We start from the raw sequence: 18,969 nt of genomic DNA, 5'->3' as shown, positions 1-18,969 counted from the left end.
CAAAGCAGGGCCAGCTGAGGACAGGTTGCTCACGGCCATATCCTCCTGAGTTTAAATTCATCCAGGATGGAGGTTTCACCACCGTCTCCTGAGACACCCCAGTTTCCACCTTCTTCTAAGCTGGAAAATGCTGGGTTAGCAGCAGCATCTCAGTGATGTCACCCTGAATATCCATACTACGTCCATCTTCCCTTTAAGGGCCACTGGGATTTCCCTCCAAATTAATGGTTTCCAGACCCTGGAAAAATCACTCCACTGATGTCAACCGTAGCTGTTACACAGACAAAACCATGAGTTTCTCAAAACCTCCATTAGACTTTTTATTTAAAAGTTCTTTGTATAGACTTCCTGACACAGAATCCACAATAAAAATAAAATCGCCCTCCCACCTGCCGCCACCCCCCCCAACCCCCAAAATTGCTTTGCTTTGTAATTTATAAAACATACAACATCAGAAGAACGCCAGAGGCATCCTACACCACAATTTAAAAATTTGTTAACTGAGGCCTTGGTCCCAGCAGTGCATTTGCGTTCGGAAACCTTGTTTCCTTCTCTTTGCTAGTTTGGTTGGCCACATATGTTAAAAAAAAAAAAAAAAAACGCATACAAGAGATCTAGTTGGAAATCTAATACAGCGAAAGGAGAAAAAAATAAAAAAAAAGGAAGAGTGAAAAATTGAACCACTTGTTTATCAGAATTAGCTACTCTCTTACGCGAAGGCTTCCCCTGTAAAGTTATGCTCAGTTATGAAAATGATAAAAGCAAGCATGTAACAGTTGCAGTGAAATTATTATGATTTTTTTTTTTTGTTGGTTTTTTTTGGTCTCATTTTTATGGTGCCTTAGATAGGCAGACTGCCGGAATCGTAAAGGAAGGGTAATTTAGAGACACGGTGAGAGACGCTAGCAATCTGCAATTAGGTAAATATTCGGTAATGTTGAAGCTATACAATATAACCCAGACACATGTAGCACTCAGTCCACAGTTTTAGCACCATATTGATAGGTCATGCAGCAAAATGCCTTCTTCGAGGTTTGCTCGGAAGTTAAAAGCATGAAATAGTACAGTGCAAGGTAGTCTATACCCTTAGCTTCTATAGGGGTAGTAAGGTGGCGATGGCTGATGCTCCTGACTGTCTCAGAGGTATGTGTTGACCGGTGGCCGGCTCTATGTTCCTATCGTTGTCACAACACCAGGATTGATGTTACCTGAAAAGGTTTGATGGAGAGAAAAAAAAAAAGATAAAAAAATAAATGAAGTTATTCCACATTGATGTTACCTGAAAAGGTTTGATGGAGAAAAAAATGATAAAAAAATAAATGAAGTTATTCCATGCATGGAAAACCACGCAGGATATTGAGGGAGGGTGAATGGAGTTCATTGCCAGGACTTGACGGGACAAGGGGTGACAGTTTTAAACTGAGATTTAGATTGGATACCAGGAAGAAATTCTTTGCTGTGAGGGTGGTGAGGCACTGGAACAGGTTGCCCAGAGAAGCTGTGGCTGCCCCATCCCTGGAGGGGTTCAAGGCCAGGCTGGATGGGGCTTGGAGCAACCTGGTGTGGTGGGAGGTGTCCCTGCCCAGGGCAGGGGGGTTGGAACTCCGTGATCTTTAAGGTCCAACTCCAACCATTCTATGATCCTATGACTTTTATGGAGCCCAGAGCACCACAAGCAAGCTCACTACAGCCATGCACCAAACTGGAAACGCCAGGGACCTGGCTGTCTCCTCTCCAGCCACGCATACGTTGCTTACCAGGGATGCAAACTTTTTCGCACTCTTTCTGCGTGTTAAATCTGTTCTCGTTGCCTCCGCAGCCGCCGTACCAGAACCGGGCACAGCTCTTGGTCTCGGGGTCGTAGTACCATTTCAGCACAAAGTTCCTGCAGGTCCCCTCGTCTTTTTGCAGCCGGCAGATATCCGTGACTGCGGATAAAAGCAAGAGCAAAAAGAGTCAACAACAGCACTCCCGGGTAAATACAGCCTCTCTGAATGTATTTGCAGGGCAGGGAAACGCCTGCAAGCAGGGCTGGCATGCAAGAGTAGAAAGGGCAACCACAGCATAGACTTCACACGTCTCCTGTGACTAAATGCCATCTCTTAGTTTGCAAAGAGAAGGTCTTTCTTTGGAGGTCACCAGCCCTGAGCCAGCAGGCCCTTGGCCAGGTTGCTGTCGTGCATCCACGGAGTGATGCTGAATAGAAGGAAGAGTGCTGCACAGCAGCAGTTGTCTGCAAATCCCCTGGATTTGCAGGAAATCACAGAATCTTCTAGGTTCGAAGGGACCTTAAAGATCATCTTGTCCAACCGTCAACCTCACTGACAAAAATAGACACCCACACAACAAACAAGAAGCATCACCATCACTAAACCATACCTCCCAGCACTTCATCAACCTGTCTTTTGAACACCTCCAGGGATGGTGCCTCAACCACCTCCCTGGGCAGCCCATTCCAATGGCTGATGACCCTTTCAGTGAAAAAAATTTTCCTAATATCCAGCCTGAACCTCCCCTGGCGCAACCTGAGGCCATTTCCTCTTGTCCTGTCACCTGTGACTTGGGAGAAGAGACCGACCCCCACCTCTCTACACCCTCCTTTCAGGGAGTTGGAGAGAGCAATAAGGTCTCCCCTCAGCCTCCTCTTCTCCAGGCTGAATAACCCCAGCTCCCTCAGCCTCTCCTCATAAGACTTGTGCTGCCAATGAGTTGGCAGGTCTCAGAACTGGGAGTGGACTGGCTGGGCTGCAAGGGAAAAAGTATTTGTAGCATCCTTTTCCCACTAAAAACACTCTCTTCCCTTGAAAAGAGAAATTTTCTATGTGAAGATGCTCCTGGACCTACCACACACCGCCTGGTGACGTTCTGCGTCTCTTGCTGGGTAAGCAGAGAACAAAATAGCCAAGCATTTGGATGTGTTACAATGAAATTGTCAAATACATTTTAAAAAATAAAGTAAAAAAAGAAAACACCCTGACATCAAGTCACAAACTACGCATCCCCTGCACACAGGGGGATGTGTGCTCAGCACAGCAGCATCCTCAGCCATCATGGTTTATCCTGGAAAGCCTTCTTACCATGTTCCTGAGTCGAGAAGACCCCAAAAATTTCTGATGTCACAGTCACTGCTTCCACTTACCCACAGCATGGCTTCAAGGTGCTGGTGTCCAGCCTTGGGCGTGCATAAAATTCATAAGTCATCAGTCAAAGGAGTATCAGTAAAACAGCCAGCACCAAAAAATGAATGGGGATGGGGGGGGAGCCAGATGGGCAAAGTGTGGGGTTCCTCTGACTAGAGGGGTATCTGCAACCCGGACCTCTTAGTTTGGTGGTTTTTTTCAATTTAAAAAGTTGATTTTATTCCAAATATAAAGATGCCTGTTTGTTTGGTGGTTTTTTTTTTTTTTTCAATTAAAAAAGTTGGGTTTATTCCAAATACAAAGAAGATAAATCAATATATACAGAGTACATCAGCAGTGACTGCTGGGGAAATTCAGGTCTGGAAGTTACCTTCTGATAATCTAGTCTTCCCGATCATGCCTTTTGTAAACGCGGTGCCAGAAATCAAGCTACTTAAAGTACTTGCCTAAAAACAGCCTCAAGCCTTCTGGAGCCCCCTTTCCAAATCACTCAGGTCCCCCAGAAACTGCGCTTTCCTAAGAGTGAAGGTGCCTGAACTGAAGCTGTGATCCTCAGACTGCTGATGTGAAAGCAGGATTTTGTGAGATCGAGAGCTCGATGCTGGTAAAAAAATAATTTCATATTCACTTTTCTATAAATCTGCCTGTCCCAAGAAAGAGCAATCAACCGCTAATTGAGAGATCTTCCCAGGTCTCTGTTCTACTGGAAACAGAGTCCCAACATACCCAGGAATGAACACATAAATGAATACATAGCTATAGGATGAATATAATCTGCCTGTCCCAAGAAAGAGCAATCAACTGCTAATTGAGACATCTTCCCAGGTCTCTATTCTACTGGAAACGGAGTCCCAACATACCCAGGAATGAGCACATAAATGAATACATAGCTATAGGGTGAATATATCATAGAGTTGCCCAGGCCGGAAGGGACCTCCAAAGGCCATCTAGTCCGACCTCCCCGCAGTCAGCAGGGACACCCCCAACTAGACCAGGTTGCCCAGGGCCTCGTCGAGCCTCTCCTTGAATATCTCCAGGGAAGGGGCCTCAACCACCTCCCTGGGCAACCTGTTCCAGTGCTCCACCACCCTCCCAGTGAAGAACCCTCTCCTCATCTCCAGTCTAAATCTGTTCCCCTCCAGCTTGAAGGTGCATCTGCCAGCAAGCTCCTCTGGGGTCTGGTGGGACCAAAGGCAAACTAAACCCTTCTAAAATTTTGAGGGGAAGAAGGGTGCAGGTTATCCCAACGAGAAAGTAGGTCTGGCAACCGACCTTAGGCAATAAGAAAACCCTGGCAGCGGGTTTAAAGGAAATTGCCCCTGATGCTGGCGGCCACCCAGGGCCCAGGAATGCTGCAGCAAAGGCTGGGATGCTCCTGGGGGAAAATGGAAATGCCCAGACCAACTTCAGGCATGCTTCTGGGCGGACCCTGCCAAACATCTAAACCCTTTCTGCCAGCTCATTTTAATTGCATTTTTCCCTCCGTGCCGTGAGCGCTGGAACAGATCGCTGGTAGAACAACGCTGTGGTCCAAGGGGTCAAACTCAAGTGGTCCACGCTGGAGTCATGACGGGGATTGGGTGGTTTATTTGGGGCAGTGGGGTTTCTGTTCAGACAGGGGAAGCTGGGACTATGTTCCTTCCGAGTGAGGAGACATCCAAGGAGATGCTCTTGCCCATCGTCCTGTTCTAAATGCAATGTTTTCAAGCAGGATTTCTCTTTTAATCTCCATTTCTCCTTGGAATTTGAAATCAATATTGACCTGCCAATTCAGCTTTGTTCTTTGGCTCCTACAGCCCAAAGCTTCCCTATGTATTTGGCAGGCCTTTTGCCTTTTATTATTCAGATTATTTTTTTTTTCCAAAGACCAAAGTTCTCCCTTCTTTCCTGCCTTCCAAAAGACTGAAAGCCAGCAGATAAGACTACAAGAATGATTACCCCAAACCCTTTCAGGAATCCAATCATTTTTTCACTGCAGCAGGGGTACAGGCAGCCCAGCTTTTAGCCCTGTTCCTCCCCTTTGAGAGTGGAAGGTGCCCTCAGGATCAGCTGGTGCACAGGGAAATCCAGCCACCGCTTTAGAGCCAGGTCTGGATTCAGCAAAGCTGCTGAAAATTCACTCAAATCGTGTAACCTTCAATTTTCCTGCCCTAATATTCACACCACGGGGTGATTGTGCCACAACCCAGCTTCGGAGCACCGTCAAGCACCATCTAGTAACTCCTCCTGCTGAACCACTGGGTGGCATTTTAATGAGAACACCCCCCCCACCAAAAACCCCAAGCCCAAACCACAACAAATGAAACAGAAGCTCATCCAAAAATTTCTAAGCTTATCCAAGAATCGATAGAGAGCAAGAACTAGGGAGCTAAAATAGGTCTTAGGCCGTGGCTGGCTCTGACAAGCATCAAAAGGCATCAAAAGATGGGGACAGCCACCACAAGCCAGATTTTAAATTCATTCTGTGGAGAAAACGTACCTGGGCTCCACAGTTGCACTTACAGTTAATTTTGTCATGGTAGATAAATAAATAAATAGATAAATATCCATTTTAAAATTCAACAATTAGAGGTTATCACAGCATCTAAAAGGCTTCAAATGGGAGGTGGGTCTGGAGCACGTTTTTTGCACCCAGAAAGCCCTGAGGTTGTGGAGACCAACTCATTTCTCAGTCTTGCACCTGGCTCCAGGGCTGAAGCTGAGAGCCCAACTCAACACCCAGCGTTTCACAAGCTGAGCTGCAAGTGAGCTCCTGTGCCTCTTTTTCCATGGTGGACCCAACCTCTGGTTTTGCAGAAAAAAGAAAAGAGAATAAAGTGGTGAATAGAGCAGGAGACCCTAGCAGGGCAGGCAGAGACACAAGCATCCCTCCAGGGCCCCTCAGTTGCTTTTCTTGACTATCTGCCCAGGGCAGAACAGCGCCAAGTTCATGAAATATCACTTTAGCCTCAACAACAGTTGCTGGAAACATCATCAAGGCATGTGACGATGATCAGAAGGGGCTGGTCTATGGGATGAGGCTAGCAGAAACACGTGCCCTCCAGAGTAATAATTCATTAATCATATACTTTTTCTCCCAGGATAACGTCATTCGTTTCTGAACTCGAAGTTACAATACTGAACAAATACCTCTCAGGAGTCTGTCAATGACATCTGCTTTTCTCCATTGATTTTATAGGTAGTTAAACATTAGCTTTAAGAGGACGGGGTCCTAAAACTTGAAATGCCTTACTCCAACAGAATCTCTGTTAGACTGTTTTTACCACTAAATAAGAGAGTCTGGCAGAGATAAGGAGCATTTGCTTACCAAACAGTGCTTCACTGCTTGCATATGTTTTATGTCAGTGCATAGGTTGGCAGGCAGACAGTTCAGTGGACTAACAATAGATGGAAATGCTGAAGATCTTCTTGGGTGCAAACCAGTGGAGAGATCAAAAAAAAAAAAAAAAAAAAATCACATCAGGAAGGCTTCCCTGCTTTGGGAGGATGAAATCCTGGTCTAGACTGAAGCCACAAGCCATGCACTGCCTCCTCTGCTTGAAAAGTCCTCCAACTACAACCAACGGATCTTTGTCCACGATGCTCTTTTGCAGCCCAGAAGCACCTTGTAATATCCTTTTGCAACCAGCTGCCACCCCAGGCATCTCCATGGCCGGTGGTGGCCTCATCCCTGCGTGTTTCTGCAGGGGCACCCACAGCTGGACTCAGGCTGCACCACTGCCAGTGACAAAAAATTCCCAAGTCTGATTTAAGGAGCCTAAAATAGGATGAAATCCTGGTCTAGACTGAAGCCACAAGCCATGCACTGCCTCCTCTGCTTGAAAAGTCCTCCAACTACAACCAACGGATCTTTGTCCACGATGCTCTTTTGCAGCCCAGAAGCACCTTGTAATATCCTTTTGCAACCAGCTGCCACCCCAGGCATCTCCATGGCCGGTGGTGGCCTCATCCCTGCGTGTTTCTGCAGGAGCACCCACAGCTGGACTCAGGCTGCACCACTGCCAGTGACAAAAAATTCCCAAGTCTGATTTAAGGAGCCTAAAATACACCTAAGAAAATCTAATGGGTTGGGGGGTGTCCTTAATTTGCCTTTTCAAACCCTGTCGTGCCCCCCCCAAGGGTTAAAACCCTACAATTAGGTACCAGAGCTTGCTTGGCTCCTAGGTTTCCCTCCCATCTCTGCAAAGGACCCTGAAACACCACCAAAAATGGGAGGCTGCTATGACAGCAAGGCTTTGCTGGGCTCAGGATCCCATCCCAACCCCTTGCTGAGCCAAGACAGGCAATTGCAAGTCTCTACACCTAAGAAAATCAAATGGGTTGGGGGGGGTCCTTCCTTTGCCTTTTCAAACCCTGTTGTGCCCCCCCCAAGGGTTAAAACCCTACAATTAGGTACCAGAGCTTGCTTCACTCCTAGGTTTCCCTCCCATCTCTGCAAAGGACCCCGAAACACCACCAGAAGGGGGAGGCTGCTGTGACAGCAAGGCTTTGCTGGGCTCAGGTTCCCATCCCAACCCCTTGCTGAGCGAAGACAGGCAATTGCAAGTCTCTACTTCCTTCCCAGGTCTCGAAGAGGTTTGCAAACGCAACCCCTTAATCTTGAGGAGAGAAGGTCATCGCTCTTCTCCTTCACCTTTGATTTTTATCTTTCAGTGCAAAAGGAAAACATCTACACAGGCAAGACCCAAGCCCCGTGGCGTAATTTTCCATCGAGTGTTTTTGTTACAAGCAGTGAAACGTTTGCAATCCTTTACACCCCAGTGAAGACACGCCGATGAGTGGTGGCGTTTGGTTAGTCATGCAGTGACAACAGAAACCCGCTTTGGGACCATGCCACGCTCCACTTCAGCAACCCCACACTCCTCACCAAATCCACTGTGGGATAGGTTTGATTCACACTCAGGTTGTGCAAACATCTTGGTGTGACAACACACATGCGAGGTGACTTGCTCATGCAAAACAGATGGTAGGATGTCAAGGAGATGGTAGATGTCAAGGAGAAAATGAAAACCTGCTGCTGGTGATCTCGTATTGGACAAGCTGGGAGGCATGCTATCAAATGGTCAAGGTGAAATAGTGGATTTGCTTTGGTTTGTGATTTTTATTTTTTATTTTTTTGAGTGTTACCTGACGATAATCTTTTCTCAAGGGGTGGCTGCTGCATGGCTTTCTCAGCTGCTGCTGGAGGAAAAAGTGCGTGGGTTTGGATTTTAAATGATGCTTTCTCTCCGATCCGAACATTATTTGACAATATGATAAAATACAAAAGGATTAATCCCCCTGTGGTACTTACATGGTTTTAAGCATTTGCTAAGGCACTCAGCTTCGGCCTCAAATCTATTGGCATTACCACCACAGCCACCATACCAACCCTGGCTGCAGATCTTGTTTTTGTAGTCAAAGAACCACACAATCTGATAGTCCTTGCACTGCATGCCCATGTCAAAGTCCAGCAAGCAAGGGTCTGGCCAATCTGCATGTCAAAAGGTGCAAAGGGTTAAAAGCTGAAAAAGCAAAGAGATTTAAAAGAAAAGCCAAAAAAAAAAGCCCAGTAGAGGACCGGTGGCATTTCCTTGTCACATCATTTCTCTTGCTGAATGCAAACCTGGAGCTTGCCTCTCCCCACTCTTAATTTCTTTGCACACCCAAGTCCCTGGACCAAGGTGGTGGGACCCCCTTACTTCCCGCTGGGGCATGCAGGACCAGGCCCTCACACAACTCCCCCATCTATTTTCAAAGTTATTGGTCTTGGCAGTAACTTTTAAACCTTAAGTGTGTTTATTTTATCTCTAAAGTCAGGCCGGACCCGGTAGATTTTTAAAGCTTGATGAGGATTTAAACATACGTTCCTTTCCTGCCTAGAAATGATAATTTAGGTCCAAATCCCAGAGTTTTTATTAGCAAAGACAGGCCATCCGTGCTAGCAGCTGCTTTGCCTGTATAAGGAAGGCAGAATTTGGGGCTTCCTTTGAGGTCCATCCCAAGATTTACACGTGGGTCTCCTGTTGCACGGAGAAAACGCAGCTAAGCTACCTCTCCAAAATCCCAAATCCCTGTTTAGTGTCTCCTTTGAGGTCCATCCCAAGATTTACACGTAGGTCTCCTGTTGCACGGAGAAAATGCAGCTAAGCTACCGCACCCAAATCCCAAATCCCTGTTTAATGTCTTTAGCCCCTTGAAAAAACCAGATTGACATTCTCAGGGAATGTTCCCCCCAAATTGCTGCTGCCATAAATCCTCAGGCAGCCACGTTTGCTGCAAGTGGGTCAACAAGAGGAGCTAAGGCTGAGGTCTGCATCGGCGCCCAGAGCGAGCACGCAGAACATCCCTTTCCCTTGGGCAGACTGACCTACCTAAGGCTTTGGAGATGATGCCTGAGCCAGGGAGAAGGACCAAACGAGTGGGAACACATGGGAAAAGGATGGGATGATGGGGCATGCAGCAAGGCAGAAATGATATGGTCCCAGCCCAGCACCAGCCCATAGCCCAGCAAGCTCCAGTGGTACCACCACCCAGGCATGAGGTCCATGCTCGTCCCTTTCAACGCAAGCAGCCAGACCCCAAAAGCAGCTTTACAACTCTTGCTGCTGCTCAGTGCCTTCAGCCAGCATCTCCCCATGCTCTGGAATCTCCTCAGGAAGAAAGTCAGCTATAGAAAAAGCAAAGGCTTAAAAAAAAACCCAAAAGAGTGAAGATTCAGGGATGAGTTTTGGATGCCAGATGCACAGTGGGTGCCAGCAAGAGAGCTTTATGAAGACTGAGAGACCTTCCAGACCTGTGGAAGAAGGGTTGCAGCCTGGCACGTGAGGTACAACTGAGTGTAATGGCGCCAATATAATGAACTTGATGTCAACAAAGGCAATGAGATGACATATTAACAGCTATGGTAATTATGGGTTATGAACACAGGTTAACAGGATTAACAACAGTAGGATTTGACAGCTTGCTCATTTAGCAGTTTGCTACACACATCACTGGTGGCAGAGATGGGTTAAACTAGAGGGAGGCTACCAATTGTGCAAATGTCTGACACCGACTCCCTTGCAACCCCTGGCTGTTGGTCAAGCCCTTGTTGAGAGCCAAATGTTAAACAAAGGACCTGAGACCTATTCTTTGCCCCAAGTGAGGAGCAAGAGGGTGAACAAGCATCAGGTGATGTTCTGCATCCACACCTGCACCTACGCGTGCCAGGGAGGCCATGGAGCACAGCCTGTCCCTGGAGGTCTACCATCCTTGCACTGGAAACAGGGCCTGGTTTAAGTCCCCCAAGAAGGACAACCACAACTTCAGGGAGCTCTGGATCAAGCGTGGAGCAGAGACCCCAATACAGGGCTCAGGTCTGCATGGAGGAGGCTATCATCTAGCGCACAATCTGCTGGCTCTGCCAAGCAAAGGGCTCCCAGATCCTTTGGTCCTAGCAGGGCTATAAGAAAGGCCGGGTTTGGGAGAAGGCAAAGAGAAGACCAAAACCACAAACAGTCAGGCTCTTGGTGAGGGTCCTGGCAGAACCCCCCAGCCCAGCACTCCCAACCATCGACCATACTCACCACCCTCGGGCCCTTCCAGGGGCTCAGTGTTGAGCATCATGTTGGCCAGGGACACCTTGGGCTGGGCCGGCATCTCTGGAGGAAAGAAGAAGTGAGTTCAGCCAAGGGGAAGGGGATCCACAGCGGCATCCTCAGTGCGGCCATAAACAAACCAAACTGGCCCCAGCTCCAGCACAGGGGACACACACAAGTCAGGCCTGGATCTGTTTACCCCAGCACACAGATTTCAGAAATGTTTATTGGAGGCAGCTGACAGGATGAGTAATCCATGACCACCCAGCCACGCCGGGACGGGGTTTGCCTTGCTCTCCCCCCAGCTCTGCTGTGCACTCAGGTTCCTCCTCTGAGGTGACTGTGAAGGACCATCCCCAGGGCCCCACACAACTGCTTTGGATGGCCCCTGCTCACCCCACAACACACGACTGGGCAGGGGCTCTGGAGGAGCAAATGTGGCCCTTCTGTAGCTAGTTTAGCTCTGCTGTGTGCTCAGATTCCTCCTCTGAGGTGACAGTGAAGGAAAGCCACGCCGGGACGGGGTTTGCCTTGCTCTCCCCCCAGCTCTGCTGTGCACTCAGGTTCCTCCTCTGAGGTGACTGTGAAGGACCATCCCCAGGGCCCCACACAACTGCTTTGGATGGCCCCTGCTCACCCCACAACACATGACTGGGCAGGGGCTCTGGAGGAGCAAATGTGGCCCTTCTGTAGCTAGTTTAGCTTGGCACCTCTGGCCTTATGAGATAGCAGAAAAAAATTAATGGCATCCTCCAGGGGAATGAATAGTCCATGATGGATCTTCTCTTGCTCCCCTGGAGCCCTCAAGGGTTGTCCATGCATTGCCTGCCTCTCCTTGACCACACTCCTCCCATTACAGCCCTCTGAGAGCTATGTTGTTGAGGACTGTCACTGGGGGAAGAAAACCTTTGTGGTGGAAAGGTGGTTCACGTTGCATCATGCCCTGCATGACTCCACCATATTGCGTTATGCCCCTTGCCCAAGGGCACCTGTGGCTCACTTTCTATGGGGCTGGAGGGCAGAAAGAGGCTGCAGCCACAAGAAGGGTTGGAATTGCTTTTCTCTGGTGGGTGTGGGTAAGGGGGACAGTCCTACTCAGTGTCCAGGTCACATCTTGGGGTCATAGGTAGCTGGCTGCCCAACTTATTCCCATCTGAGATTTACTCTATGGGAAATGTAGCTTCCCTGGACACCAAGAGCTTGAAGTAAGCAACATGAAAATGTTACTTCTACACATCGATGTCTTTTCTCAACATTTTTGTGGCCACATTTATGGCTTGCGAAGGTAAGAGACCTCAGACCTGATCCAAACCCACTGATGCCAGTGGGAAAGGCTCTCTCTGTGGGCACTGGAGTTGGCTCTGCAGCGCCAGAACGAGCCAGATGCAACACTGGCAGGACCAGCACAAACTTCTCCAAACCACCTCTATGCCAAATTATATTAAAAATAAATAAATAATAAAAAAAAAATCACTGTGTCTTACATAGCAACTTTTGGCCATGCCAAAGGGTTTGATGAGGTTTACATGTGGTCTGTACACACGGAGCTTGGATCCTCAGAAGACTAAACCCTCTGTTTAATCTCTTTGTTATGTATTTTTGGGGGAGTATGCGCGGCAAATAGGCAGCTATGGAAATGACAATTGCAAAATAAGCAATAAAAGCTGTTTCTCCAATCAGGCTGGACTCAATTTACCCTGCGTTAAACCAGTTTGACTCTTATTAATTACAGCAATGACGGCTGGACCCCACCAAGACCCATTCAAAGCCTCCTGCATGCACAATAAGATTAAGCCCCCACCCCGGGACTGGCTTTAATTTTCCCGCAATCTGTGTCAATTTAACACCCCTAAAGTGTTAACTTGCATTTGCCAAAGAAACACATTTGCAGGGTTTCATAACTGGGTCCTGCTGCTGGTCCAGAGGATGCCAAACACGCAGCGACACAACTGAGCATTGCCAAGGCTGGGATTGTTGGTATCAACTGATTCCTCATCCCTTACATGTCGTTGAGGTTTGGTTTTTTTCCATTTTTCACACCCATTTTATGAAAAAATAAATGTTTCTGTGTTTTCTTCAAGAGGTACTTACTTGTGCTGAATGTCCCCGTGTAGGTCACCTTGGGCTGGGATTTGTGGTAGCCAGTAATGACGACAAGGTATTTCTGTCCACTTCTAAGTCCTTGGACGACGTGCTCATTGCCCGTCAGGTTTTGCTTCTGCACAAGAGAGTGGTCGTGTGCTAAGGTGATGGTGATATCAAAAACGTAGGCGTTGTGTGGCTCGGGGCTGGCCCAGCGCAGCCTGGCACCGCTCTCGGTGACATCGGTGATTTGGATATCGTGGGTCTTTGCTGCAACGCAAAAATGAGGAGAAACTCTAAGAAGCAAGGACTTGAAGAGGACAGGTCTCCAGGGAAAAGTGTCTCCGTTGCTGCAGGAGCTCCTTTCCCAGTCCACAGCAAACAAATTTGTCTGCAGCCAACTGTATTGCAACTTTGCTGTCTCAGCTGCCCAACCCAGAGCACTTCAGGGAGAGAGGCTTTTTTTTTTCCCCCCAGCCTAGATGATTCATCAAGCCATTTATTTATTTTCTAATAATCTGCTGCAATCTAACAAGTCAAAGCAATTTTTTTTGTTAAAGAGATTTACACAACTTGAAACTTGATTCCCAGCAAAACTTTCCCAACAACTGTCCAGTCAGACCCTCCTCCAGGGTGTAATGGATTCACTGAACTGCTGATCTTCAAGCAAAGCCTGCTTAAGATCAAACATAATCTTAAAACGGGTCAAAGCAGCGACCAGGGAAAGGTTTTCCTGCTATGGCAGAGTATTGAGTGAGACCTTGGAAGCAGCAGTGGAGCAAGAAACACCCAGAAACGCTTGTTCCCCTTAAACTGATGAAACTGTTAAACTTGCAAAAGCTGATTGCTTTTATTTACTGATTTTTTATTATTTACTGATTGCTTTTTATTTACTATTTACACAGGGACATGCATTCATTGACTGATTAAGCATCCCTGTGTTTTGACACATATTCTTTGTTACTCGTTCAGCTAGTGCAGAGCTGCCTGCACTCCCTTGGAAAAACCCAAAAAACTTTTTTTTTTTTTTTTCTTTTTTCCCCAGAAAACTCCTTTACATGAACCGTGCTGACATGAAAGCTTTAGCATTCCCAAATAAGCCTCCACACTGACTCAGTGATGAACTGAACGGTTTATATTAGCTGACAGAGAATTCAAACAATGCCATTGTATGAATCACCATAAATAGCGAAACTTAGCCAAGGGGTAACGCTACAAGGAGAACGTAGAAAGCAAATGGGCCACAGGAGAAAGAGAAATGGCAGCAGAAGACAAATTGATCCATGTTTAGATGTCCTGCTTGTGTTTTGCCTAGAGGAAGCCTCAGTTTTGCACAAAATTCTCAACAGAGTTGAGAAAGGTTGACGAAGCCCAGCGCAGATTTCCAGTTTTGCACCCAAATACTTGTTTCTGCAAGGGTGAGATTTGGACTCCTAGTGACATTAACCAGAAGGAATAATCCTCTCGGGGAGGAAAACAAGCCACAACCCATGCTGTGGTACAAAGTGAGAGGCAGGGCTCACGTTGGGGAGTGCTTTTCATAGAATCATTGAGGTTGGAAGAGACCCTTGGGATCATCGAGTCCAACCATCTACCCTACTCTACAAAGTCCTCCCCTACACCATGTCCCTTAGTCCCTTTTCACTTACCACCTTGTCTTCTCCTGCCACCCGCCGCGGTGGCCGTGGTGCTCACGGTGGTGCGGCCGGTGGCTTTGGTGTGGGTGGTGGTGCTCGGGGCGTTCGGCGTGCTGGTGTTCACCTGGACCACGGTGCTGGCTGTGGTCTGGTTGGTGACTCTGGTCTGGGCTGTGGTGCTGGTAGTGGTGGTTTTGGCACGGGCGCTGGTGCTCTCCATGGGCTTGATGCTGGCACTGATTGTGGTGCTGGGGCTGAGGGTCCGGCTTATGGTCGCGTTGGGTGCCACGTACCTGTTCAAGAGCAAAAGCATCTGATAGAGCTTCCCTCAGCCATGAATGAGTCATGGTCACACAAGCCTTCACCTCTGTTCAGAAAACATTAGGATATATTCTGCAGTGGGTCCTGAATATGCTCACATGCTCTAGCTCTAGGCAACATGCTCTAGCTCTAGGCAATCCTGCTTCAGCAGGGGAGTTTGACTAGATGATCTCTATGGTCCCTTCCAACTCTAAAATTCAGTGAAATTCAGTGAAATATTAGACAGTCCAGGGCAGGCCAGCCTCTCAAAATAGTTTGTTGCATGGAAAACCCCAAATTAATAGCAATTTCTGGAATCTCTGATCTGCTTGACAGTAGCATATGCCCCTTCATATCATTCATACATAGATGAACATGAAATTTAACACAAATTTTAAATTATATGTGTACTTGTCAACCCTTCTGTGTTAGACAGATCTGTTGTTCTTTTGCCACCGCAGTAAAGGAACTCATAACATGCTGATAATCCTGACTGTTATCATCAAAGTTGCTTTTTCTTGTTTTTTTTCCAAACAGGGACTTGGAAATGCATGTTTCTTCCCCCAGGCAGGCTGTTAGTAAAGCTCATTCTCTTGCAGACAAGCCACTACTTACACTGCTTTGTGCCCGGTGTGTCCAGGGCTCTGGCTCTTGGCTTGTTGATCACTCTGGAACCACTCACACTGTTTCCTTATCTCTGGAGACAGGTAGAAAGCAAAGTCACCTAGAGACAGAGAAAACATGGCATTAAACATTGGTGTTGATACTGGTAGTTTACCTACCAACAACACATTACATATATTTCTTCTTGAAATGGTTTAGTGATGGGGGGGGTTGGGGTTTTTTTTATTTTATTTCATTACCAGAGGTACTTTGATCATCATCACCTTTAAGATGATAATCTAGAGGACCTTAAAGGTCCCTTCCAGCCTAGACAAATCTATGCTTCTATGCAAACAGCTTGCTTATAACAAGGCACTTACAACCACATGGTTAATGTTTTTTTCAAGAGTTAGACGTTTCCAGGACCCCTATAAGTGGTAAATGGAAAAAGAAAACTGAGAAAAAATAAACATTGATTTCCAGGGAAAGATACACTCATATCTGCTTCCTATTTAGCGCAACGCATTGCTGAAATACTGGTTTATTAGCCCAGTAGACTGATTTTTCAGGACTTTTTTTGATAAAACTAGCTTTCCTAGAAAAGGCTCATTTCTTGTCCTTGCTGGCCAGGTCTGTTTAGGATGTCTGGCAGCTGGCTTTAGCTGGAGATCCTGCCTGGGGTCTTAACTAAGCTGAGATGGAAATTTTCAAGGCACAATCTGCACATCCCAAACACAGCCAGCATTATTTATCCCTGAACAGAGAATCCTGTTCATCTGGTCCTTAAATCTGCAAAGAGCAACTCCAGATCTCAGGCTGAGCCATCCAAATGCCTGCTAGACATGATTATGCTGAAGTTGGGAAGAAAGATTTGCTGGATGTTCAGGGAGCTTAGGGGGAGTGCTAGCAGGCAGATGGGCTGTAGAGGACCAAGAGCCCCAGCAGGACCAGACCTTATGGGACATGTTAAAAATATGACTGGCAAGCCAGGCAGGATTAGGTCAGATCCCATAGATGCCCCCATGGAGACCAAGTCAAACCAGACAGAAGAATAGACTCTACTTGGAAGACTAACAGACTGCGTGGGATGGGCTGGGGAGGCCAAAGTGAACAAAAACCAGACATATTCAACTAGGCTGACCTATGACCAGCAACAAAACAGACCAAACAGAACAGAACAAAAAAAAAAAGAGACTGACATCTCAATGGGCCCTGCTGCCCAAGGAGGTGTTTAGTCTAGAGCCCACCCAACCAACAGGCAGGTAAACCAAACCTGGGAGATTAACCCCTTTGAGGTCACACTATGGCCCTTCCATAATATTTTAGCTGCAGGGTGTTTTACTTACTTCTGATAAAAGATGGCAGCAGTCTCCCAAAGCGTAGCATTGGCTCTTCATGAAGCTCTCCTGGTTTATCGATCAATTTGAAGAACACATCGTTTGGCTCACTAGCTAGGCTATAGATGTTCTTGGCATTCACCTTCCTGCCAATGCCCAGGATAACAAAGAAGTACCCTTTGCATTTGGCATCGATAACAACCTTCTGCAGGTATTCGAGTTCTTGTTTGTTCAATTTTCCAGTCAACATCAGAACTATGACTTTTAGGTCCCGAGGGTTTGGTGCACTTTCAAAAATATGAGCCATTGTGTGTTCAATTGCACTTCCCATAGCTCTCGTGCCATGGAGCTGGGTCATTTGGTTGTGGAGGTAATTAATTATCTTCTCTTTGGATCCATAGTCAGTTAGTGAAAACTCTGTTTTTACTGGCGGGAAGCTTGAGTTGGTTTCATATTCATAAGGAGCTTGCTGGAGAACTGCCACTCTTGCATGGTGCTGAGATACTTTTGGGTCAGAGCTGATTTCCAGGTTACTTACAAGGTGGGAAATGTACTTCTTCATCTCATTGAACTGCAGAGGGGTGGTAGACTCTGAGCTGTCCATGATGAAGGCGATGTCAGTGTCTACATCTGTTGGGGCTGCCCTTCTGTCTCTGAATACAGGTCTCTGACTACCAAAACCACAGCTGGGATCAGGGTCACACACATCTGGGGAAGAAATACAGTAGGTTTCACCAGGAGGAACTGAAGATGACCCTCCATTGTCACTGTGAAAATCTCATATGTCATATGAAATATTGCTATCAAGCCATGAACATTCACCGGTTTGTTACTTGATACCAAAGTAACTTCATCCCAAACTCGCATTTAGTTATGCATTAAGTATTTTTACACAGTCCTTTATCCAAAGGGATCCCTCGAGCACTCTGTCATAAATGGCAGAAAGCCATATTTTAGAGCACTTAGCTATTTGGGCTGTAAAAATGGGAACTGGCCAAAAAAGGAGCTTCTAGTTGCAAAGTGGAGAACGCCCATCCTAAACAGCAAGCCTCATTCACAACCCCAACGTTATCTGCTCAGCCTAAGAATATAAATCTCTTGTCTTCAGCAGCAAAAAGGGCTGACTCCCAACTGGGCTTCCCTTCTGCACCACTGACAACCAACTGCTGCATGACCAGAAGGATTTGTCACTGTCTAGAGGAGAAACTGGATGCTTTACCCAGACAAATGTGACAAGTCAAAAGCCTCCGGATAGTTTCGTTCAGCTGACCAGCACCGGTTGGGAGAACAATGGCATGTCCAACTGCTGTGTTGTTGATCTGGTGAGATGCAAACAGAAAAACGTGGTGTTAGTAACGCGGCCTTCTGTTATTTTCAGCTCAAAGTAGGGGAAGGCAATCCACAACTCTAATCCCTAATCCTAAACCTGCTGCTTTTGGTGGATCCCATTTAGAGGAGTCTAATGCCCCTGACATCAATTAGTGGGACTAGTTTAGAGACATAAACTCCAAGAAAAGGGTGAAGTGCTTGAATAAGTGCTCAGTGTACTCATCTGGGGTTTTTTGTTGCTTTAAATCTCTGTAATTCTCTCCCTGTCAACAGTACTTCTTACTGAGTGCACCCTCAGCAGGTTTGCAGACAACAGCAAACCAAGTGGTGCAGATGACAGACCCGAGGGATGGGATGCCACACAGAGGGACTTGGACAAACTCGAGAAGTGGGCCCATGTGAACCTCTTGAGGTTCAAAACAAGGCCAAGTGCAGGGTCCTGCACATGAGTCAGGGCAACCCACTGTTGGGGGGGAATTTGAGAGCAGGCTGGGGGGTTGGAAGCAGCCCTGCCAAGAAGAATACATGAGTCAGGGCAACCCACTGTTGGGGGGTTGGGAGCAGCCCTGCCAAGAAGAACTTTGGGGTACTGGTGAATAAAAAGCTGGACATGAGCTGACAACGAGCCTCATGAAAAGCTGGACATGAGCTGACAATGAGCGTTGGCAGCCCAGAAAGCCAACTGTGTCCTGGGCTGCATCAAAAGAAGTGTGGCCAGCAGGTTGAGGGAGGTGATTCTGCCCCTCTGCTCTGCTCTGGTGAGACCCCACCTGGAGTACTGCGTCCAGCTCTGGACCCCTCAGCACAGGTAAGACATGGACTCTGTGGGTCCAGAGGAGGGCCATGAGGATGATCAGAGAGCTGGAACAGGCTCAGAGGAGGGCCATGAAGATGATCAGAGGGCCTGGAACAGGCTAAGATAGTTGGGGCTGTTCAGCCTGGAGATGAGAAGGCTTTGGGGAAACCTTATTGGAGCCTTTCA

General features: G+C 47.2%; 1 protein-coding gene across 2 annotated transcripts in view; it reads right to left on the bottom strand.

Annotated features, from left to right (window-relative positions):
- Positions 1–684: 684 nt before the first annotated feature.
- COL6A3 (collagen, type VI, alpha 3) overlaps positions 685–18,969 on the bottom strand; it is a 77,361-nt gene continuing 59,076 nt past the window's right edge. For both annotated transcript variants that reach the window (XM_014951716.1, XM_014951715.1), the window contains 10 exons: positions 17,878–17,977; positions 16,668–17,366; positions 15,334–15,442; positions 14,431–14,711; positions 12,791–13,051; positions 10,688–10,762; positions 8,434–8,613; positions 8,268–8,321; positions 1,758–1,928; positions 685–1,208 (listed from right to left, as the gene is read on the bottom strand). In XM_014951716.1, the coding sequence (XP_014807202.1) occupies positions 1,168–1,208; positions 1,758–1,928; positions 8,268–8,321; positions 8,434–8,613; positions 10,688–10,762; positions 12,791–13,051; positions 14,431–14,711; positions 15,334–15,442; positions 16,668–17,366; positions 17,878–17,977 (1,971 nt within the window). In that variant the 3' untranslated portion in view covers positions 685–1,167. The remainder of the gene's footprint in view (positions 1,209–1,757; positions 1,929–8,267; positions 8,322–8,433; positions 8,614–10,687; positions 10,763–12,790; positions 13,052–14,430; positions 14,712–15,333; positions 15,443–16,667; positions 17,367–17,877; positions 17,978–18,969) is intronic.

Source organism: Calidris pugnax, unplaced genomic scaffold, assembly GCF_001431845.1.
Source record: "Calidris pugnax isolate Ruff unplaced genomic scaffold, ASM143184v1 scaffold184, whole genome shotgun sequence".
Lineage (NCBI taxonomy): Eukaryota > Metazoa > Chordata > Aves > Charadriiformes > Scolopacidae > Calidris > Calidris pugnax.
This window is presented reverse-complemented; position numbering and strand designations above follow the sequence as displayed.